This window comes from Phyllopteryx taeniolatus, chromosome 2 (assembly GCF_024500385.1).
Source record: "Phyllopteryx taeniolatus isolate TA_2022b chromosome 2, UOR_Ptae_1.2, whole genome shotgun sequence".
NCBI classification, from domain to species: domain Eukaryota; kingdom Metazoa; phylum Chordata; class Actinopteri; order Syngnathiformes; family Syngnathidae; genus Phyllopteryx; species Phyllopteryx taeniolatus.
The window spans coordinates 1,447,586-1,471,156 of NC_084503.1; the positions used below are offsets into that span (position 1 = coordinate 1,447,586).

Genomic DNA, 23,571 nt, shown 5'->3' on the forward strand with positions numbered 1-23,571 from the left:
TGATGAGCCTCTTCCGCTTCAAGGGAAAGAGAAAAAAAAAAAAAAAAAAAACACGGAGCCAGGTCGGGCGAGTAGGGAGGTTGCTCCAGCACAGCGATGTTCTTCTCGCCCAGGAACTGTTGGATGCTCAGAGCATCACGTTGTCATGGTGAAGCACAGGATCTCTTTGTAAATGTGCTCGTTGATCTTCTGGCCCACGTTGAAGGGAAACATTCTTAGTTAGGATTTGAAATGCAGTATGTTTTGTGACACCAGTCTTGGAACTTTTCTGACACTTTGTACACGCGCTGTAGCGGCACATGAAATGTATACTCTGCCGGGGAAGTGTCCACCATTTACAGAGACATCCATCTCTTGCATAGTTGGAAATAATATCAGCTTTGTTTTGAAATGTTTGCATTTTCATTCTACAAGAAATTGTCATGTAAATGAATGGTGAACACTGTATTGTTTTATTAGTTTTGAGGAGGGTGTCTTTTAAACAACCTCTACCACAGTTTTTACATTATAAATGAACACATAGTTGTCTAAACATGAGGATGATTCTTTCACCAAATGTTATGGAATATTCCTGGAAAGTTTACTGCTCTTAATCACTAAGCTATCTCATCAAATACATATTTTAAGAGCAAAGTAGTATATATGTACCATGGCTACATATTCCCTCTTAAACTTTAATTGGCTAAGTGCAGCAGTTCTCCTCATCAAGTGACACAGACGTCTAATTAGCCGGGATACACATGGGACAAATGGAGAAACCTGGCATCATTCGCATTTACAATTAATCAAGGTAACTAGCAGAGCTAAAGTGTAGATGCACTGTACTCTCATACCACGAGAGAATAATAAGCGGTCACATCAACAGAATACGTCCCCCAAAAGAGGAAAAGGTCAAACTCAGCTTACACTCGTCGCCATTTCTCAAAGGAACTATTGGTAAGTGATACGATCAAATGAAGACAGCGAGATCTGTTTATCGCATCGACACCCTCCAATCAATATTAAAGGTTTTAATGTCATCTTTATTGCTATTGATACTATCACATTTTTTTTTACTTTGGGTGGCAGATATGGCAGAATTATCAGAATCATATTTACAGTATGCCAACGGTATTTTATACAGAATGAGGCTGAGACTATCTGAATGATTTTTTTTGGGTTTAATATTGTTCACACTTGCACAAACAAACCTCACTATCAGAAAAATTGCACCAGAGTTTGTTTTAACCAAACTAACCTTGTCAAGTGTAAACACAGCCTCGGCCCACTATGTATATTAATGAGGGGCAATACTTTATCAGCAATTTTTGGACTGTAACAATTTCCTCAGCTGGAGAAAGAGCCCTTGACTTTGCAGTGGATTCAAGTTCCAGCCGTATCCCCGAGTCACAACCTTTGAATAGTGGTTAAAAGAACGAGAGTGCTGCTCAGCGGCATGTTAAAGTTGTCTTCTTTTTCTCTTTCTTCTTTTGCTCATCATGCTAAATTAAATGTCATTAATGTATTGCTATGTGTAAAAGATGCAAAGAATTTTACAAAACCCACATGCACACTTCTGGGACTTGTTTGTATGCACGGCACACTTTGTGGCAGCTTTTTAATGCGTTCACAGCACATAGATCTGTCTTGTCAGCTGGTCAAAACACCTCATCAACACCAAGAATTACAACATTCAAATGGCTCTGTTGTGCATGTTTTGGAATATTTTTTTAAATGCTATAAACACAGCAAAGTGTGGCCCTTGATTTTTAAAAAGCATATTCATTTCTATTTGGTCCCTTTTGGCCCGGTGTGATTATTTTTTTTTTTTTTTGTTTTGTTTTTTTTTTACCTCCTGCAGTGTTAAAAATCCATTATTTGAAAATGAATTGAAATAAAAGGATGGCTAGGTATTTAGAGCCTTTGTCACAGCTTAAAAAAAAAATGGTTTAATTTGAAAAAGTTAAAAAGGTCATTCAAGTGTCTCGTGTGTCTCAGTGATGTAGTCATGAGGTCATGGCCAACTCGGCTGAAGTAATTGCCATGGCTACAGCTAAGCAGCCATTTAATTCAGGCCAATGTCCCGTCCAGAAGAAGTCATGTTGCCGATACTTCTATTCAATAAGTAAACATACACTACTCATCTGCACACAACAAAAACAGCAAAACCAACAAAAATGTTTTTTTTTTGGTGAAATGAGAAAGGAATTTGAAAAAACGTAAGGCTGAATTTGCACTCCAACAGGGGTCCCCAACAACCAGGTCGTGAACCCGCACCGGTCCGCAGGGCATTTAATATCGGATTGCAAACAGAGAGACGGCACAAAAACTATTATATAAACTGGTGCTAGTTACAGTGGGTACTGAAAGTGTTCAGACCCCCTTAAATTGTCCTTCTTTGTTATATTGCAGCCATTTGCTAAAATCATTTAAGTGCATTTTTTTCCTCATGAATGTACACACAGCACCCATGTTGACAGAAAAAAATGGAATTGTTGAAATTTTTGAAGATTTATTGAAAAAGAAAAACTGAAATATCACACAGCCGTAAGCATTCAGACCCTTTGCTGTGACACTCATATCTTGAACTTGGGTGCTGTCCATTTCTTCTGATCGTCCTTGAGATGGTTCTACGCCTTCATTGGAGTCCAGCTGTGTTGGATTATACTGATGGGACTTGATGAGGAAAGCCACACACCTGTCTATATAAAGACCTGACAGCTCACTTTGCATGTCAGAGAAAATGAGAATCATGAGGTCAAAGGAACTGCCTGAAGAGCTCAGAGAAAGAATTGTGGCAAGGCACAGATTTGACCAAGGTTACAAAAAACTTTCTGCTGCACTTAAGGTTCCTAAGAGCACAGTGGCCTCCATAATCCTGAAATGGAAGACATTTGGGACGACCAGAACCCTTCGTAGAACTGGTCTTCCGGCCAAACTGAGCAATCGGGGTAGAAGAGCCTTGGTGAGAGAGGCGAAAAAAAAGAAACCAAAGATCACTGAGGCTGAGCTCCAGATATTCAGTCGAGAGATGGGAGAAAGTTCTAGAAAATCAACCATCACTGCAGCCCTCCACCAGTCGGGGCTTTATGGCAGAGTGGCCCGAGGGAAGCCTCTGCTCAGTGCAAGACACATGAAAGCCCGCATGGAGTTTGCTTTAAAAAAATAAAATAACATTTTAAAAACACCTGAAGGACTGCAAGATGTTGAGAAATAAAATGCTCTGGTCTGATGAGACCAAGATAGAAATTGTTGGCCTTAATTCTGAGCGGTATGTGTGGAGAAAAGCAGGCACTGCTCATCACCTGTGCAATACAGTCCCAACAGTGAAGCACGGTGGGGGCAGCATCACGCTGTGGGGGTGCTTTTCAGCTGCAGGGACAGGGGGACCGGTTGCAATCGAAGGAAATATGAATGCGGCCGAGTACGGGGATATCCTGGACGAAAATCTCCTCCAGAATGCCCACGACTTCAGACTGGGCCAAAGGTTCCCCTTCCAACAAGACAATGACCCTAAGCACACAGCTAAAATAACGAAGGAGTGGCTTCAGACCAACTCTGTGACTTTTCTTGAATGGTCCGGCCAGAGCCCTGACTTAAACCCAATTGAACATCTCTGGAGAGACATGAAAATGAACAACATTCACCATCCAAGATGAAAGAACTGGAGAGGATCTGCAAGGAGCAATGGCAGAGGATCCCCAAATCCAGATGTGAAAAACTTGCATCATTTCCAAAAGGAATCATGGCTGCATTAGCTCAAAAGGGTGCTTCTACTAAATACTGAGCAAAGGGTCTGAATACTTATGGCTGTGTGATATTTCAGTTTTTCTTTTTTATTAATTCTGCAAAAATTTCAACAATTCCATTTGTTTCTGTCTATATGGGGTGCAGTGTGTACATTAATGAGGGAAAAAAAGAACTTAAATGATTTTAGCAAATAGCTGCACTATAACAAGGAGTGAAAAATTTAAGGGTGTCTGAATACTTTCCGTACCCACTGTATACAAGTTCCAACTGTCTGTAAGGTTGTGAGGGTGAGGTTGTGATTAAATGAGCGAGTCAGTGGGTGGCGGCAAGTGCAACGGAAAAGAGAAGCGTGTTTGTATGGGCGCAGAAGGCAGATATTGAACAAATATCTACTTTGTTTTGGTGGCATAGTTATGGATGACAGTCACAGTTGATTATCTCAATAAAGAAGTTGTTGATAGACCAACCGCTCGCCCTATTTTCAGCACCTGAAAAGACGCTTCCATTTTTTATTGGTCATCAGAGTCTGAAATACTGTAAATTTAAGTTTGAAATTCCAGTGCATCCGCCTGAACCTGCCTGAATTAATCCAAAACACACGATTTGGGAAAAGAATAAGCCCACAAGCAAGCAAAAATTTTTTTCAAAAAAAATAATATTTCGAGACTTTCTTCAAAAAGTGGAACAGGCCAAACAATAAGACAGCAGACGAACGGACAACTTCCAAGAAAAGGAAAGCTGTATTTAAGAGACGAGATTAGCAGTCCTACTGAAGGTGCAGAGTTATTGCTATTTGACTTGCATGCACCGAGCCCGCTCTGCATAATATGTCGGGACAGGCTTGAAGCCATCTAAACTGCGTCGGCGCATGAAGCCCAAGCCCGAGGCATTAAAAGAAAAGCCTTAGGATTTGTTTTCAAGAAAAAAAGATTACCCCGAGACTGGATGAACTCGTTTAAGAGAAACAAGGTTTCCACTAATTACAACAACTACATTCAGCGTAATGTTCTATGTTTCATCATTTGTTTTTATTTGCCCCTATGCTGATCCGTCAGAATATGACTTTACATGAAACCGGTCCATGCCGCAAAACAAGTTGGGAACCGCCGCACTAGAAACTGAATTGTGAATTGAATGAATTGTGTCACTTGGACCTGCAAATGTAAATCCAGCCTAAGAAACAAGCAGGAAAAGGAGCAGAAGGGGATGCTTACACAAATTCATCCGGGCAGTATGTAGCCAACTAGAGCAAAAGGTTTAAGCTACCATTCATTAATCTGTGCTGGGTTTTTTTGCAGGGCAAACAAAACAACAAAAAAATACATCTGTAGTCTAACACACAAGAAATGTCTTCACAACCACAAATTCAATTGTTCTCAAGCAATTCCATATTTACCCTATCTTGTAATGTGTCAATAGCAAACTTCGTATCAGCGGAGTACAAGCGTATCAGCCAGGGAAAACCAGACAGACTCCAGCTCACATTGTCGGTTCGGTTTCCCTCAGAGGGCCTCTACGACTGTGACACCATATAAATGTTTCATCGCCTCATCATATATTTACAGAAACACAACAAATTGATGGATAACTACTTTTGAAATCAGAAGTCAAGGATAATATCCATCCATGCATTCTCAACACCGCTTATCCAGTTCAGGGTCGCGGTGCGCTGCAGCCTATCCCAGCTGACTTCAGGCGAAAGGCAGACTACAACCTGAACCGGTCGGCAATCAATCGCAGGCCACATATAGACACGGACAACCATTCGAATGGTTGTTTGTTTCTATGTGCCCTGCGATTGGCTGGCGACCGGTTCAGGGTGCACCCGGCCTCCCGCCCGAAGATAGCTGGGATAGGCTCCAGCAGCCCGCGACCCTTGTGAGGATAAGCGGTAAAGAAATGGATGGATCGATGTTCATGTTACAGTAAAGAGCGGGTTGGTAACCAACAAACTCTTGCAATATCTTGTTGGTGACTTATTAGGTGAAAAAACAGTAACAGCAGCGACATGGAGGAACGTGGACCAGGGAGCATTAACGTCGATGACGCAAACTACATATTGCTCGTCCAAGGCCTTATTTCAGAGGGCTGTTTGACGTTGTCCGCTCCGAGAAGGATTCGTCAGGGCTCGTGACTGCAACCGACTGATCTCCGTCCGATATTGAATCTCAGGTGGTGAAGCAATTTTGAGCCACGTTCGTGGTGATTGCATTGTTTTGTGCCAGCCTAAAAAGCACCAGCCTCTGGCATTCAAAAATTCTCAGTCTAATCTAAAAAAAAAATAAATAAATAAAAAGGAAACGGTGTATTTTTGTTTTGTTTTTATCATTAACTAATTAAGCATTTTTGCTCAGTTTACAAGATTGGCGAAGCTATAGGAACGCGTTGTTTTGAGCCAATGCTCTGTAGTTTTTTTTTTTTTTTTTTTTTTTAACTGTAGTTGTACCAAGTCATCAAAACAGGCATTCCATTTTGACATTTTCATTTTTACTTCTGCACTTAAGTACATTTTAGAGTCTACACTTTTCACACAAGTATCTGTACTTTTGGCGAGTACTTTTGCCACCTCCGCCTAGACGGGATTTTACTGCAGTCGTGTGTGCCTGCAGCACGCCCAGCAGCATAGAGTCTACGTTGGTCCCCAGAGCAGTGAGCTCTCTGCTGCCACTGCAGACACAGTGGTAATTTCTCCAAAATGAACGGGATTTCACCAACACAGTGAATCTGAGGTGGACGCACTGATCCTTATTCACGGTGGATGAAGTGATAATTATTCACGGGGCGGCAGCTCAGTCAATAAGGACGTGGTTTGGGGATCTGAGGGTTACGGCGGGTTCATACATTGACGCAGAGCTCACAACACTATCATATCATAATTCACCAGATCTGGTAGATAACTCACTTCCTTTAACATCTAATGCTGTAGATCTAGACTGACGGGCCAACACACGAGCAAAGCATTCTGGGATTTGTAACAGTAGTAGCGCATGTGCTATATACTGGTGGACCAGCTCTAATACACAATTAATATGGTCTTGCGGGCCAAATATAATTACATCGTGGGCCAAATTTGGCCTCCGGGCCTGAGTTTGACATATATGCTATAGAATAATAATAACATAAAATACAGTAAAGTTGGACAAATTGCTCCTACTTAAAGATGGACATATTGATCATTCATAATAGTGGACACCATTGATTCTTCACGATGAGTACACTGTTCTTCTGCTGTTATGATTACACTATTTCAAAAGGATGATTTTCTCACACATAAATAAAATTCGAATTACTGAAATAAAACATTGATGGTGACAAGAGGGCGGCACGGTGGCCGACTGGTTAGAGCGTCAGCCTCACAGTTCTGAGGTGCGGGGTTCAATCCCCGTCCCCGCCTGTGTGGAGTTTGCATGTTCTCCCCGTGCCTGCGTGGGTTTTCTCCGGGCACTCCGGTTTCCTCCCACATCCCAAAAACATGCATTAATTGGAGACTCTAAATTGCCCATAGGCATGACTGTGAGTGCGAATGGGTGTTTGTTTCTATGTGCCCTGCGATTGGCTGGCAACCAGTTCAGGGTGTACCCCGCCTCCTGCCCGATGACAGCTGGGATAGGCTCCAGCACGCCCGCGACCCTAGTGAGGAGAAGCGGCTCAGAAAATGGATGGATGGATGGTGACAAGAGACAAATGACCTAAGGCTTGCGATACTCCAAAATGTTACGCACTACTGCACACCGAGCAACGCGGCCATCACCGTGTCGGGGTGATCGATCGTTCCCAACGGCCATCCACACTTACTCCTTTATTGTCACCTGTTTCCTCTCTTTGTAGGAATCAGCGTCTTCCGTGACAATCGCATCATGTTTTTGTGGTTCAATAGAAAATAATTCAGAGCATATTGTACTGCATGTGGAGCCCCAAAACCCGATACAGGGTCACAGTTTTTGGGCTGCGGCGAATAGTCGCCACCTGTCATTTTGAAGCGTTAAACCAAATCTAAAGCACTCTATCGTTCACTTCCAAAAGTTGTGAAGGACACGCCGCTGCGCTATCTGTGATTTTGCGAACTACCAACACTCCGATTGGAAAGAGGCCTAAACAACGCACACTGTAGTTTGTGACTTTGGGCAAATCTGTCCTCCCTGCTTCAATTTTGCAATCATTGTTATACATCTCTGTCACCACAAGGTCACTCTCTACTCCTGCAATCTTCACACTCACTCACTCACTCACTCACTCACTCACTCACAAAGCTTCCACACCTACCTAATGGAGAGAGTAGAGGTCCTGCGTAAAGCATGTGAGGAGAATTTTAATTTCCTTCTTCCTCCTCTGCTTAGCCGGCTACTTTTACTCACACCGCAAGCAGCAATTATTTATGTCGCCAATCCAGTGGCGCTCCTTACCGTGTTACTGTTTCTCAACTCAAACTGGTTGCTAAAGTCTAGACAACCTTTTGCAGCATCGGTAATGCTGGCATTCCAGACGTGCCTGAACTACACACGGAAAACCCTTAAACATACAAACGGTATCGCGTTTCAGACGGCCAAACAATGCAACAACGTGCCACTCACTTGATGAAGTAGCTGGCTCCTTCGTCCGTGAAGCCCTCTTCCCATCCTCTGGGCAAATCTGGAAGAGGAACAAGACATCGAATCAAAACTACGACGAGCCATCCGCCAAATCCCCCGCAGGTAGACGGCGATTCGGACAATCTGCGGCGTACCTGAACGTATCATGTGTCCGGAATTAACAGGTTCGCCAGTTCGCGGGTGAAGCCAAGTGGTGCTGCGAGTTTTGTCGCTGGAAGGGGATAAAAAAAAAAGACACCTGTTACTCGGTAAACGATGGAGGAACGAAGCTCGCCGTGAGTCGTCCACCCGGTGGCGACGGCTGACTGGCTCAGAAGTGGCTCACTTGATGAAAAACACGCGGCCGTCCCGACAAACTCCGTAGGACCAGTGGTCAGGTAGGGTGTCCCGTCCGAGCGGTGCCGCCATGATTCTTCTTCTCCGCGTCGACTTCCCCCTTCCAGCTCCCCCACCTCCCTCACCCCCTCTCTCTCTCTCTTTCTCGCCCCTTCTCTCTCCGGCGACTTGTCCACCACCGAGCGCAAATAATCCCACTGCTCAAGCCGCATACTTTTAAAGGGCCAGAAGGGCGAAGGAGCCGTCGACCTCACTCCGCCACTGCAGCGTTTGAGCTTCTATTCCGTATCCTCGACATCCATCCCCAGGTCCATGTTACGACTTTTTGTTTTGTCCTCACTAGTATAAAATAATCCAGCCTGCAGTTAGTCACGTTTTGCCACTTCTCGTGCCACTTTTGGCCTACTAGTGTTGTTATGATACTTTAAATTCTGATTTAAACCTGATAACTGCTTCAAGTTCCTAAATACCGATACAGTAATGATACCATGACCCAAAAAAAAAAATGTCTTTAAAAAAATGAGTAAAAGCCCTGGAATGCATAGATGACAAAAATGTGGTACTTAAAATTCTTAGTAGTATATTTCTGGTCATTCTAAATAATAATGGGCAGTGGATGTTATTAGATTAATGTATTCTATATACACAGACCCACTTATTAATTGCAGTGCATTCAAGTGACACGAACAAATACTGTATTACGTGTGTCGAATAAATGCTCAAACAGATTTTCATAGTGTGTCGCCAGAGCTGATTTGTGGCGTTTGGCAGAAATTCTGACGCGCAGCTAAGAATAGAATATTCAAGCAAGTCCGCCAGAGGCAAGGTGTAGCATAGCACTCCAATGGGTGCTGTGAAGGGACATAACACCAGCATGTGGCCCATAATAAGATCAAATGTGCCCGTAAAGTGGGGTACACGCATACCGGTTTTGAAAATGTAAGAGATCCTACACGTGGCGATGAAAAATTCCAGATTCCTCAAGTCACTACCAAGTGCATCCATCCATCCATTTTCTTCCGCTCATCCAGAGTCAGGTCGCGGGGGCAAGCCCAGACTTCCGTCTTCCCGGTCACTTCGTCCGGCTCTTCCGGGGGGACGGGAGGTTGAGGGGAGGGGGGGGGGGGGGACCCCCAAAGCGTTCCCAAGCCAGTCGGGAAGCCTCTTCTAAAAATGATGCACAAGAAAGCCCACAGAGAGTTTGCTGAAGGCAAGCCAACTAAGGACATGGATTACTGGAACCGAGACCAAGACAAACGTGTTTGGTTCAGATGGCGCCAAGCGTGTGTGGCGGCAACCGGGTGAGGACTACTAAGAAAAGTGTGTATTGCCTACAGTCAGCACTGGAGAGCTCCAGTCGATAGACGCACCCGCGAATGCCAGCGTGGACTGTCACGTAATGAGACGTACTGGGCAGCAGTGCGGCTTGGTCATTCAACATCTAAAGTTAAGACCAAGTGTTTCATTGTTTTCGTGCGTTCATTTTAACCGTAGCATGACATATTTTTTTACACTTCTAGTCCTTCCTTCCTTCTGACTAAAGGAACGGAATTTGCTCCAGTTTACAGGTTCTACTTTATTCAAGTTTGATATGGTGACTGTATCAGAATCCATGCATGTATACATCAACAGGAAAAGAGTGAGTGTGTACCATAAAGTGAAGCTTTTCGCAGCATCATCTTCTTTGGAAGAGAGAGCCTTTCCTGATATGTGCTTACTCTGCATTAAACGGTTATTTAACAGATTTCACTTGAGGCTTTGTGAGTGCCGAGCACAGCAGCTACAATATATCCTGACAGGTTGTGTTTATAGCCTTTGCATAGAGAAATGGTATATATGAGCATCCCTGAGCAGTAAGAAGCTCGATAACCTTTATTGTGGATTACTGTATACAGTCACAGGAGCCACACGTACAGAAAAACTACAACCTAACAGCCATTCAATGGCAGTTTTCTGTGTAAGGAATTGTGCAACATCAATAAAGATTATGTTCATTCAAATAATTTTCAATCGGTTCGGCTTTTTTCCCAATCAGTCTTTAAAAAGACACAATATTGCAACATTGTACACACTGCAATATAACCAGCTCATCTCATTTCTTTTTTTTTTTTTTTTTTGACCTTGACATGATTTAATGTCAACAGCAGCACTTATGCACATACACTAATTTACCCTAAAAAAAAAAAAAATACACATACGCTATGTATGTACAGTATACACACCCGAGGCAAGGTGACTCAATGATATTGTCTTCTCTTCTGAGGTCTTCCTCATTGCTGAGTGTGCTAACAGTCCTAAAAGGTGGAAATGAGTTAAAGACCTCTCTTTAAATGTACAATATTCCTTGTTATTTGTAAATGCCAACAAGAAATGAATCCTATATTTTCTGAGATTCTCTTTTGTCATCCAATATTTCAACAACAACAACAGCATGCATGCTGCCACTATACACTAACGTGTTTTGAACTTTCCATGGCGTTAACGTGGAAGAACATCCATTCATCCATTTTCTATCGCGTTTCTTCTGGAGCCTGTCGTCGCAGCTGACTTTGGGCGAGAAGCGGGGTACACCCTGGACATATACAGTAGATAAACAACAATTCACACACACACACAGATTCATTCACACCTATGGACAATTTAGGCTTCCATTAACCTGACATGCATGTTTTTGGAATGTGGGTCCCACAATGGAGGAAGCTGGAGAAAACCCACACAAACATGGAATCAATATTGCAAACTCCAGACAGGACGGCCAGAACAACGATTCAAACCCCAGACCTAAAAAAAAAAAAAACTGTGAGGCCACGTTCTCACTGTGCTGCCACGGAAAAACATGATTATGAGAAGAAAAAAAAATATTGCTTTTTAATATTACGAGTTCTGTAATTTATAACTTGCTAAATAAAGACCTATTGCCACAAAAGATTACAATACTTCACATGGGCATGAGTAATCCACAGCGACCGTATGGACATGGACTGAGCGAACAGACAACAAGGGGGACCTCTGCTGGAGAAATAGCTTTACACAGCTATAATGCCCGAGTTGCTCAGTACACAATGTCAAGACTGCACTCACTCTCTTGGGCTAGAATGGAACCTCTAAAATCACATGACCCTGAAGTCATTTTGAATTTGAGCGATATAGGAGGGGGAAAAAAGTATATTTTACAGACCTTTTGATAAATAATTCATGTCAATGGGAGGAGAAGAATTTACACCAGAAGTTACGCTAAATATAATTGCGTGATCTGTTCAACTGAGGAAGTCGGCAATTTTATCTGAGGTGGCAAGCATCACGAGGAGATGGTTTAGGCAAATATTCTTCATTGTATGAAGAAAAGTCACAGTGTTCCCTCCTCTCAATCCACGCGAGATGCTCAAATGGCCACTGATGTGATTCTATCTGGGTCAGGATTTATACTTCTAAGAATACCGCTGCCAAAGTAGAGTAGTGTGACTCCATACCGTAGATAGTTGCACAAGATATGTAATCAGCATATCGATGTATCGAATTGATCTGGCTGGTTAAGTCAATCCATTTGCTCGTTCGCTTTGCACGGAAGCAGAACAAAATGGATAACAAGCTCTTTTAAAATATAAATGGGCACTTACATGAGAAACATCAGCACTGCATCGCACACTCAAACTGAGTTTTTTTTTTCTTCAATCATTTTAACTGTAATCCGGCTGAATAAACGGTCTTTGTGGAAATGCAATTCCATTACATATGAAGACTCAAGGACGGCTACGTGATGTGAAAACTGGATGTCGGAGTTGAAACGTCACCCCCGAGGATTACAGAAGAATAAGTGACCTCAATGTACAGTCGCTCAAGTAGGTTAGTTGCGCCTGTAGTATCTCTCAGGTACGTGGGGCAACACTTGAAACCATTGCACCGCACAGATATTGTTCATTTTTTTCCCTAGAAAACAATAAGAAAAATGTGATGGACTGCATGTCGTGAAAAGTTCAAGTGTGCAATAGAGTCAAAACACTACTGGAAAACGGGCAAGTTTGAACCGTTCCATCAGACTCTGTGTGTGCAGTAGAATAAATGGGGATGCAAATTTCATTATCGATAGTTCGATACTGCTTATCGATCCTGATTCTCTTATCGATTCCAATTGGGATTTCAGCCAGTAAGTATATCAGCTCTCTTTGAATCCACCAGGTGTCGAGTTTTTTGTTTTTTTTCCACTGGAAACGTTTCCCAATATATGACACTTTAGCTACTAACATTTGGGAATATTCCAGTCCTGCTTTTGTATCCAACTAATTCAGAAATGTAACAAAGAATTGTTCTGTTAAAAAAATAAAAAGCAACATTCTGCAGACACCTGGTTTTGCAGAACACCTTCTGTATGATTACAGAAAGGCACTTTTCAGAAAGTGCCCCCCTCCGGAGAGAGTCGGGGGAGCCTCCCCAGTGGCACAACCGAGAGCCGAGCATCAGCGCGGCCTCGCCAGCGTCGAGCCCTGACAGCCAGTTCTCCACACTTCATTTTTCCTCTCTCTCTTGACATGAACCCAAACACAGCCGAGAACGCGACGCTTTAAGCAGCCCGCTCAAACAGCTGGTTCTGTTTTTTTTTTTATTATTATTATTATTATTATTTTCCTAGCTCTTCCTCTTGCTCCCTGCTTTCCGTTTTGCCGCATCGACTGAATCTCACCAGAGACCGAGGCACTGTCAGCGGCCTCGACAGTGTTTCAAAGGGCTTTTTATTTGTTGTTGTTTTTCCTACTGCAATCGATAAGCGGAAATGTCAGTCAAGCAAACAAAAGATTCCAAGGAATTCAATTACTGGGAAGTTTTTTTTTTTTTATCCTTACCTGTAGATGCAGTGGAATACAAAAGATATCAAGTATATGGATTGATCATCTGGTAAAACCTTGAAACTTTCCGAATAATTTTGAAAGCAAAATGCATGCACCTTTTCAAGACTTGTCATATTCACCTTGAGAGATCGGGTATGTTTGCAGTCAAATTAAGTTCAACAGTGCTGGTCGACCTCGCGTGGCTACACACCTGATAACGGTTGGCTCGCTTGCGTTTTTTGTGCTTCCATTTTAGACATCGATGTTTCCAGGAAATTCAATAATATGTGAAAGGAAGTCGTTTGAGAACATGAGTAAATAACAACTATGGTAAATCGATTATTTATTTCCCCCCTGTGTTATAGCACAATGTCTCCAATGATGTCACGAATGTATGGTTGATTAAAGCTGTCACAAGATAGCATGCAAAGGTTCTGAGGCGAGTAGGGTTGAAGTACAATCACAGATTCAAAGCGATTGCTTATGTTTCTCTTCAGTATATGCTGTTGAAATTCCCCCCAACGTTTTGCTTCCATATTCTAAGCATAAAATGACATATCGCTGAATATGAAGTTGGCCATATTTAGAAATAGGAGGTTGCGGCCAGCGATACGCTGTTTTGATCTTTGAAGATGGGACTCTCTACGGTAGGGGCCACTAACCTTTTTGACACAGTGAGCTACTTCTTGGGTACTGGTTAATGTGAAAGGCTACCAGTTTGATACACACTTTTGAAAAAATGACAAAGATTGTGTGTGTTCACTGTGATGGGTTAAATGCAGAGAAGAAATCGTGTGTGCTCATGACATGTTCATGACAATAAAAGGTGATTCTTCTTCTTGTCCCAAATGCTTGATCTCATTTATTCTAGCATGAAAGTCAAGCTATGATGATGATTGTTATGCTGTCAGTCCTAATAATCACTTTTGTAGGGTGGCATCGGGTTAGTATATCACATGGTAATTCAAAGAAAAAAGGAATCAGAAAATCACTTGGCAAACATAATCTTTTAATGTGGAAGCACTATTTTGCTCCAAATGACTCCAGATGACTCAAGCTACAAATAGAACTCTTACGAGCTGCACTTGGCAACTTTGGTCATAGTTCTGAAGGGCGAGAGCTTCAACTCAAAATATGGTGTCATGGCTTCGATACATAAATTTCCAAGGAGAGGTCAGCTGTGGGCTGGAGGGGAAAAAAACGTTTACCGAATGTTGTGTCTCGGCAAAGCAATCGGACTACATCTGCCATTCCTTCTACCATACACTGCACTTGGTCCGTTATGTACTATTCAGATGTCTGTACTTGCTACCTGTTGACATTTTTGCCTGGTCTTCAAACTTGCAGGAATATTTTCTCGATTATAAAGCGCTGCAAACATCAACGTCAAACTAGTATGTTCGCTATTCCAGAAAAAGTAACGGGGATGATATATTTGCGCCTCGCCTTTTGCCGTATCGTAAGGATGTAATTGTTCAATGTCTCCAGATATAGCTACTACTACTAACCACTATTTGACAGCAGTTAGAATGACTGCATTCCCTTTCTAGAGGTTAAAGGAAGAACAGTGTTTTGAACAAACTAAGATCTGGCTCTACAATGTCCTCACCTGCCATATTGAATGTGGGTAAGAAGGCGTGTAGTCAAGTTGCAGTCTTAAAAATGATTTCTAATGTAGCCTTCAAAATGTCACAATAGCCTCTGACGGCACGTCGTGCCAATAGTGTATCTGAAATGAATTCATTTCAACTCAATGATGTGCATGCAGCACTGAAATAACTTTCACATTTGAGGTGAGTGGCCAAGCGGACAAGTGCAAACGGTCACGCTGAGCAGCCATTGTGATATTGTGTATAGTATACCATTAAGGAAATCACTTTTGACTTGACTTATTCTACTATAATTTTGGTGCAATACAGTAAAACCTTTGAACATAAACCTCCTAAAGTTTGTACAATTTGTGAACTAACCATCATTTTCAGGAAAATAACATACAATGTCAATGTCAATAATGATCATTTTCGTCCAAGAAAATGAGAACAGGCTTGACAGGTGCACACACGACAGTGCGTCCAGTATGTTTACGAGTCGTGTCACATCGTCATCGCACATATTTTCACACTGGTGTCATTTGTTCACATGGGACAGAGAGTCAATGGCTTGGTGAAATAGTTGTAATGGTTGGGTGACGGTCTTGTAGAAAAAGCTGTTTGAGCATTTGTTCGATATCCTTATTGTCCAGCTCAAAGGTCGTGTACTAGTATGCTCTGTGTCCGCACTAGTAAGACAATTTAGCGCACCAGTAGAACAACTGTTTCTTACTAGTAAAAAAAAAAAGGTTCCACTGGCAGTGCAAATGCACTTTTACTAGCATATGCATGCGATTGAAAAACTTCAGTGTTTCAGGTTCAGAGGTGTAACGGCCCTGCAAAGGAAAACCATAAATACAATATGACCGGTGACAAAAAAATAAATTACCTTGACGTTCCTGCAACTAGTGCGTAGAAATCTCACACAGTACTGGAAGACAGTCTTGCCTCACAGTTCTGTGGACCTGGGTTCAATCCCCGGCCCCGCCTGTGTGGAGTTTGCATGTTCGTGGGTTTTCTCCGGTTTCCAAAAACATGCGTGTGCTACGTTGATTGAAGACTCTTCAATTGCCCGTAGGTGTGAATGTGAGTGCAAATTGTTTTGTTTGCGTGTGTTGAGGGTGTACCCCACCTCCTGCCCGATGATGGCCTGGGATGGGCTCCAGCACGCCCGCGACCCTTGTGTGGAAAATGGATGGATGGAGTTCAAGTGCTGAAATAGATTGTTTTTTTATTTTAGTCATACCCTCTTGTGGTCGTTTTTTTCCCTCTCTTTTCCAACGTGTAGTGCAGTGAGAATGAAGGCGGTGCTTTCGAGGGCGGGGTCTGCGGTCGGCGGAGGCCTCTGATTGGCCGCGCGCCGTCAAGGCACCGTGGAGAAAGTGTTTAAATAGCCAATGGCGTGGCTCCGTGCCGTACGTGTGGAAGTGTTCCGGAGCTCTCGGTCCTCTTTCGGTGGAAGACCGCGTCCGAGCGACATCTCGCTTACCTTACCCACTCGAAAAAAAAACAAGTACCATGGACGAGTCGAGTAGTTGACGTTTCCTGTAACCTTCTCTTTTTAAGCTTTCTTCCGTCCGATCAGCTAGCACCTGTCTATTGGCGTTTTTGACTTTTCCCTTCTACGAGCAAACCAGCAGCGGACACCATGAAGTACATCATCGGCATCGGCGGGTGAGTGGCACAAATGAATGGCGCTTAAGCTAGCCGGGGTTAGCCGAGTTGCTAGGCCCGACAGTGGCCGTGAGTGACACGTGGGGCGGCGGCTCTTCTTCTCTTGTCTTCTGGAGGCAGATCATTTCAGGGACTCGTTTGAGCACATTCCTCATAAGTGGTTTGTTGGATTTTTTTCTCTCTCGCCTTTTAAACGATGGTCGTGCGTGGAAACGAGGAGCGTTGGTTCTCCTTTCGAACGCCTGGCTAACGCTAATGGCGCTCAGCATAGATGGATAAACTACTGCAGTAAGATGCGTGCTGCTAAAAATGGACTATGTGGCGAGCGCGTAGTGCTGCTTATCAATTTTTGGGATCTTTTTGGAAGTGAGAATTGGCATGCTTAGCCACGCTGATAAGCATAAGTTGGGTCATGGAGTACATAAACTACCAGAGTAATAGCTCAGATAAACGTTAATCCTTCGCCTTTCATCATTAGTTAACCATTAACTACGTTTTTGTTTGTTTGTTTGTTTTTTCATTCCTTATAGCGTTACAAATGGAGGGAAAACCACCCTCACCAACCGCCTGATCAAGAACCTGCCCAACTGCTGCGTGGTACACCAGGATGACTTCTTCAAGGTGAGCCGCCACCTTTTGAATTTGCTTTCTAAATGTTAGTTCTTAAGATCAGGATTACCAGCACAGGTTGGTGGGCTATTACCATCTCTTTGTTCGATTACAGTCCCGCTTCTACAGCCTTCCCTTTAGCGTGCAGCACTAGTGTATGTACCTTGGTACATCTTATCAATGTATGTTTCAGCCCCAAGATCAGATTGCAGTTGAAGATGGCTTTAAGCAGTATGATGGTAAGCCCGTGTTTGTATGGAAGGGTCTGCGTGTGTTCTCATCGGTAACATGCATGCTTTATGGCCTGTATGAAATCAAATTTTCATTTTTGCACTGTATTCTTCCGACTTTGCTATCCATCTCCAGTCATTAGTGCTCTGGACATGGACGCCATGATGAGCACCATCTACGCGTGGCTTGAGAACCCGGTGAAGTTTGAGAAGTCTCACGGCGTCAATAACACCCTGGACACCGAGATTCTGCCAGAGTCCGACCACAAAGAGGAGACTCGCATCCTCATCGTGGAGGGCTTCCTGCTTTACACTTACCAGTAAGAACTCGTTCCTCCGAGACATTCCTGTCCGGTGACGCCTCTCGCCGGGAAAGAGGGAATCATTTATTTTGCTCTTTTGCAGACCTTTGATCGACGTGCTGAACCAGAGGTTCTTTATTTCCATCCCCTACGAAGAATGCAAAAAGAGGAGGTGGTAAGTGTCCAGTTCAACTTCAAGTCTATCATTCCACAGTTCAACAATTCGATACATTTTCGCGCAGTTTCTTGAGAGATGGCGTTGTCTCATTTGCATTTGTTGTTGTTTGTTTTTGCTACAGCTCGAGGAACTACACGGTGCCAGACCCCCCGGGCCTCTTCGACGGCCACGTCTGGCCCATGTACTTGAAACACAAGATCATCATGGAGAGGACAGGTGTTGATGTTTGTAAGTGTCCACTCGCATGTCCTTTTTAAAATCCAATTTCCTGGCAATAATAAAACAAATAAAAATGCCTTTTTGTGTGTGTCACTACAGTGCAGCTAGATGGAACAAAGTCAAAGGAACAACTGTTCAACTTTGTCTATGGGAACATCCTGAATAATATCCAACATTCTCTTTAACAAAGGTATCATTTTTGGATTTAAAAAAAAAAAAATAATAATAACAAAAAGCTTCTTCTCCCCCCCCCTTCATGTAAATACATTTCTGGAAGTAACCACTGGTCTTTCTGTATTTCAGGTCACATGATCAGCTAAAAAGGAGCACGTATTTAGCCTGCTTGAAGACCGGCTCGCCTCAAGTTTCTACCTGGCAGCTTATTTAGCTGACTGCTACGAGTTTTAAACGTACAAAAATCTATCAATATGTAACTGGCGGCATCAAATGCTGGCATGATTTTATATCAAGCGTATTTATTGCTTTATACGGCCTACACTCCGCAGAGACTGGGTAGATGTATTCAGAGGATGGATGCATATGTCAATAAATGATCCTCAAGCCAACTTTTGTCGTTGTGATGACTGGAATTTGTGTGGAATGTCAATGCAAACTGCAGTATGTCATAAGGCATTTTTTAAAACTTCACCCGTTATGTACCACTCTGAGCACTGTCAGGGGCTACGCTGCTCTTGGTGCCCGTGATAAGTGGAGTGACAAGTTTGAGCCTCTCCCTCGTCACCTCCAATTAGAAGTGCGAGCCTTATCAGTATTTAGACTCATTGGGCCCAGTTTGCTAAGAATAAATACATAAATTGCCATTATGACGCCAGCTACACTAGGCATGAGGTTGTCTGATGTGGCAAGCAGATAAAGTAAATAGACATGGCCCTGCCCTTCGGCAGATAACCTCTCACACTCATGCCAGTGCAAGTGCAAGTTGACTGGCTTTGGAAAGTACAACCCCAATTCCAATGAAGTTGGGACGTTGTGTTAAACATAAAAACTGAATACAGTGATTTGCAAATCATGTTCGACCTATATTTAATAGAATACACTACAAAGACAAGATATTTCATGTTCAAACTGATAGACTTGATTGTTTTTAGCAAATCATGAACTTAGAATTTGATGGCTGCAACACTTTCCTAAAAAGCTGGGACAGGGTCATGTTTACCACTGTGTTACATCACCTTTTAACAACGTTCAATAAATGTTTGGGAACGGAGGACACTAATTGTTGAAGCTTTGTAGGTGGAATTCTTTCCCATTCTCGCTTGATGTACAGCTTCAGCAGTTCAACAGTCCGGGGTCTCCGTTGTCATATTTTACGCTTCATAATGCGCCACACATTTTCAATGGGAGAAAGGTCTGGACTGCAGGGAGTCCATGAAAAAGACGTTGCTTGGATGGCAGCATATCTTTCTCCAAAACCAGTATGTACCTTTCAGCATTAATGGTGCCTTCACAGATGCGTAAGTTACCCATGCCATTGGCACTAACACAGCCCCATACCATCACAGATGCTGGCTTTTGAACTTTGCGTCCATAACAGTCTGGATGGTTCTTTTCCTCAATTTCCAAAAACAATTTGAAACGTGGACTCGTCGGACCACATAACACTTTTCCACGTTGCATCAGTCTATCTTCGATGAGCTCGGGCCCAGACATGCCGGCGGCGTTTCTGGGTGTTGTTGATAAATGGCTTTTGCTTTGCATAGTAGAGTTTCAAGTTGCACTTACGGATGTAGCGCCGAACTGTATTTACTGACATTGGTTTTCATGCGGCGATATCCTTTACACATTGATGTCGGTTTTTGATGCAGTGCCGCCCGAGGGATCGAAGGTCACGGGCAGTCAATGTTGGTTTTCGGCCTCGCCGCTTACATGCAGTGATTTCTCCAGATTGTCTGAACCTTTTGATGACATTATGGACCGTAGATGATAAAATCCCGAAATTCCTTGCAATTGTACGTTGAGGAACAATGTCGTTAAACTGTTGGACTATTTTCTCACGCACTTGTTCATGAAGAGGTGAACTTCGCCCCATCTTTGCTTGTGAATGACTGAGCAATTCAGGGAAGCAATCATGGCACCCACCTGTTCCCAATGAGCCTGTTCACCTGTGTTTGATGAGCATTCCTCAACTTTCTCAGTCGTGTTGCAGCCATAAAATTCTAAGTCAATGATTATTTGCTATAAACAATCAAGTTTATCAGTTTGAACATGAAATATCTTGTCTTTGTAGTGTATTCAATTAAATCTAGGTTGAACATGATTTGCAAATCATTGTATTCTGTTTAACACAACGTCCCAACTTCATCGGAATTGCGGTTGTACTTAAAGAGTGACTCTTAAATATTGTCATTTAATTCCAGAAAAAGAAAAATGGTCAACATGCCTATAAAGGCCTGGTGTGTTTTGGGTCTCATGGAAATTTCCAGTATGTACACAGCTCTGACAGGGATATTACTGTGAGTTTAAATAAGGTGAAACTGCAGATTGGCGGATCACTTGAATCTGTACAAATATATATTTAGAAATAAAACGTAACTTCCCTCGATTGCCACATCATTGATTCATTCATTTATGAATTCAATTATAAGTAGCCTTTTGCGAAAAAGGTCACGATATAAATCTCATTAGGTTGACATTTACTTCAAATGTGGTCACGTGGCAGGGCCTAAACTACGTATGTCAAACTCAGGCCCAGGGGCCAAATTTGGCCCACGATGTAGTTATATTTGGCCCGCAAGACCATATCAAATATGCATTAGAGCTGGCCCAGCAGTATATAGCACATGCGCCACTAATATTACAAATCCCAGAATGCTTTGCTCGTGCGTTGGCCCGTCAGTCTAGACCGGCGAGCGCCCCTTCCCTTTCTGTCGCAGTCGTTAGCAACTATGCTACCGGCCCCCTCGAGCAAATTGACACTTCCCCGTCTCAAAAATGGCCAGAACGAAGGATGGAAAACAGTTAACTTCCAAGACAGGTGGGAGGCAGATGATCTGTTCACGAAAGTCAAAGTCAGACCTGTTTGTCGTGTGCAGAGCAACGTGCCATTCTCCGAGCCGCTTCTCCTCACTTGGGTCGCGGGCGTGCCGGAGCCTATCCCAGCTATCATCGGGCAGGAGGCGGGGTACAGCCTGAACTGGTTGCCAGCCAATCGCAGGGCACACACAAACAAACAACCATTCACATTCAGAATCAGAATCCTCTTTATTTGCCAAGTATGTCCAAAAAACACACAAGGAATTTGTCTCCGGTAATTGGAGCCGCTCGAGTACGACAACAGACAGTCAATTGACACAGAACACTTTGGAGACAGAAAGACATTGACAAGCAGTTCGAAAGACTAATATTGCAATAGTCCGGTGCAATGACCATTGTGCAAAGGGCGCCGAGACTTCTGGGACAATGTGGATTGTGCAAATGTTGCAGATACTCCTCAGTCAGTGTGCAAATAATTCACATTCACATTCACACCTATGGGCAATTTAGAGTCATCAATGAACCTAGCACGCATGTTTTTGGGATGTGGGAGGAAAGCGGAGTGCCCGGAGAAAAGCCACGCAGGCACGGGGAGAACATGCAAACTAAAGTTCAAGTTATTCTACGGAGTTTGGCGTGAGCGAGCAGCGAGTGAGTCAGAGATCACATTACAAGCGCATTCATCGGGGGAATGTCCTGCGGCCACTTTACTTTCCTCCAGAACAAACATTCAAATGCTCGCTCTGGTCTATTTATCAAGTTTAACGCTTGCATACTGCACGCACATGCATTTCAATTGACCCGGCCCAAGAATATCCTCATCATTGTCTTTACCCAATTATGAACGACAGATAGCCGGTCGAACACGAGTTCATGTTCACGCTTTTGCGATTCCCACATGACCCTTCACAGACCAACAGGTGCACGTTTGTGTTGCGCTGTGTTGGAAACACGGGCAGCTCTCGGGACCGTTTCAAGCTTCCTCTCAAACACACTGTTCGCCAAAAAAATGTACGCACGTTCAGTTTACCGCCATTTTCCTCGATTTAACACACACAGGTAAATCTAAAGTCCATTTTAGTAGAAGCGGAACTTAGTGGGCACAAACTTTGTAGCAACTAGGAAAAGTTTCAAATTTCCAGGCGAGAGAATGACCTTTGGGGTGTTTTTTTTAATCACTGTCAAATGTCAAAACAGGTCAAATCTTACCCAAACATATTTGCAAAATCAGTTTCTGTTTACTTTAGCTTACACTCTGCTTCGCAGTCACCACTTTTCTTCTTAATATACTGTAGTAAAAAGTGCTTAGCACCAGTGACAAACATTTTTCAGCTTTTCGCAAAGGCCCGCCATCTTATTTTAACGTGGGTGTTAGTGCACAGCGCTTGCCAGCTGGTCAGAGTAAACTTGAACGTGTGATATAAGTGGCTACATAACTGCTGCTGCTGGGAGAAGAAGACCCAAAAAAAAAAAAAGGGTTCACACTGTCCCAAAAGGGTTGACCTCCTTGTGTGTTTGTGTGCGAGTTTACACAAACAGTCAGCAAAAGTTCCAAAACGAGAAGTCATTTCAATCCGTATTTTTAGCGTCGTCCTAATTCGCAGAAGCGAGGCAGGCTACTGCAAACCTATTGTCCTTGGATATTGTGTGAATGCTTTGGAAGACTTCATCTTTTGCAGTGGTGGGAGGTTAAAAAAAAAACAAAAAAAAGTACAAATACTTTACTCAAATAGATTTTTCAGGTATTTTCAAGTATTTATTTTCCGATGACTTTATTTTTACTCCCTACATTTGAAAACAGCCGTGTACGTACTCCTCCTTACTTTGTCGAAATTTGCGCTTATTTGCGTTTGTGAATTTACGTACATGACGACACAACATAAAAAAAGATGAAACTCGAAAAAGGTCAAGCAGAGAAATTGAGGAACTGGTATGGTAGGAAAACAGAGAGGGAGAGCAGTGGCATGGGGGCGTGCCAAGCAGGGGGGCATTGTGGGCACTCACCACAATAACGCAACAGATTTGGAGAATCAAGATTGAGTTCTTTCGATTTCAGACAATTGTTTAATTGTCCAAGAATGATTTGTGTAGAATGTGTGCCGAGCTAAAAACCACGAGCTTCTGGCGCTCTTATCTGAAAAATGTTGTTTTGCAATTTATGATAACATGTCTTGTACAGGTATATACTACCTGACAGTCATATTTTTTTTGTACTTTTACTTACCGAGTCAAATCCGCAGTACAGTGATGCCTTAACTTACAAGTTTGTTTTTTTAAAGATATCAGCTGTTGCCCAGCT

At 43.0% G+C, this 23,571-nt stretch overlaps 2 protein-coding genes and 1 long non-coding RNA gene across 17 annotated transcripts in view; 1 reads left to right on the forward strand and 2 right to left on the reverse strand.

The window, feature by feature from the left end:
* plekha7b (pleckstrin homology domain containing, family A member 7b) overlaps positions 1–11,455 on the reverse strand; it is an 87,755-nt gene extending 76,300 nt beyond the window's left edge. For 14 of the 15 annotated variants that reach the window (XM_061751111.1, XM_061751159.1, XM_061751203.1 and 11 more), the window contains exons 1-3: positions 8,644–8,760; positions 8,453–8,529; positions 8,301–8,358 (exon numbers count right to left, since the gene is read on the reverse strand). In XM_061751111.1, the coding sequence (XP_061607095.1) occupies positions 8,301–8,358; positions 8,453–8,529; positions 8,644–8,726 (218 nt within the window). In that variant the 5' untranslated portion in view covers positions 8,727–8,760. Of the gene's footprint in view, positions 1–8,300; positions 8,359–8,452; positions 8,530–8,643; positions 8,761–10,876 lie in introns of those variants that run through there. The other variant, XM_061751143.1, reaches the window with a different exon arrangement.
* A 3,010-nt stretch (positions 11,456–14,465) lies between these two features.
* LOC133466993 (uncharacterized) lies at positions 14,466–16,328 on the reverse strand. Its single transcript, XR_009785105.1, has 2 exons — positions 15,992–16,328; positions 14,466–15,902 (listed from the first exon to the last, which is right to left on the reverse strand). It is a non-coding gene; the product is annotated as an uncharacterized LOC133466993 (long non-coding RNA).
* Positions 16,329–16,507: 179 nt separating this feature from the next.
* mibp2 (muscle-specific beta 1 integrin binding protein 2) lies at positions 16,508–18,844 on the forward strand. Its single transcript, XM_061751324.1, has 8 exons — positions 16,508–16,740; positions 17,271–17,361; positions 17,543–17,588; positions 17,716–17,899; positions 17,985–18,056; positions 18,181–18,287; positions 18,378–18,468; positions 18,582–18,844. The coding sequence occupies exons 1-7, from the start codon at positions 16,715–16,717 to the stop codon at positions 18,461–18,463; spliced, it is 612 nt and encodes a 203-aa protein (XP_061607308.1). The 5' UTR covers positions 16,508–16,714; the 3' UTR covers positions 18,464–18,468; positions 18,582–18,844.
* The last annotated feature ends 4,727 nt before the right edge of the window (positions 18,845–23,571 follow it).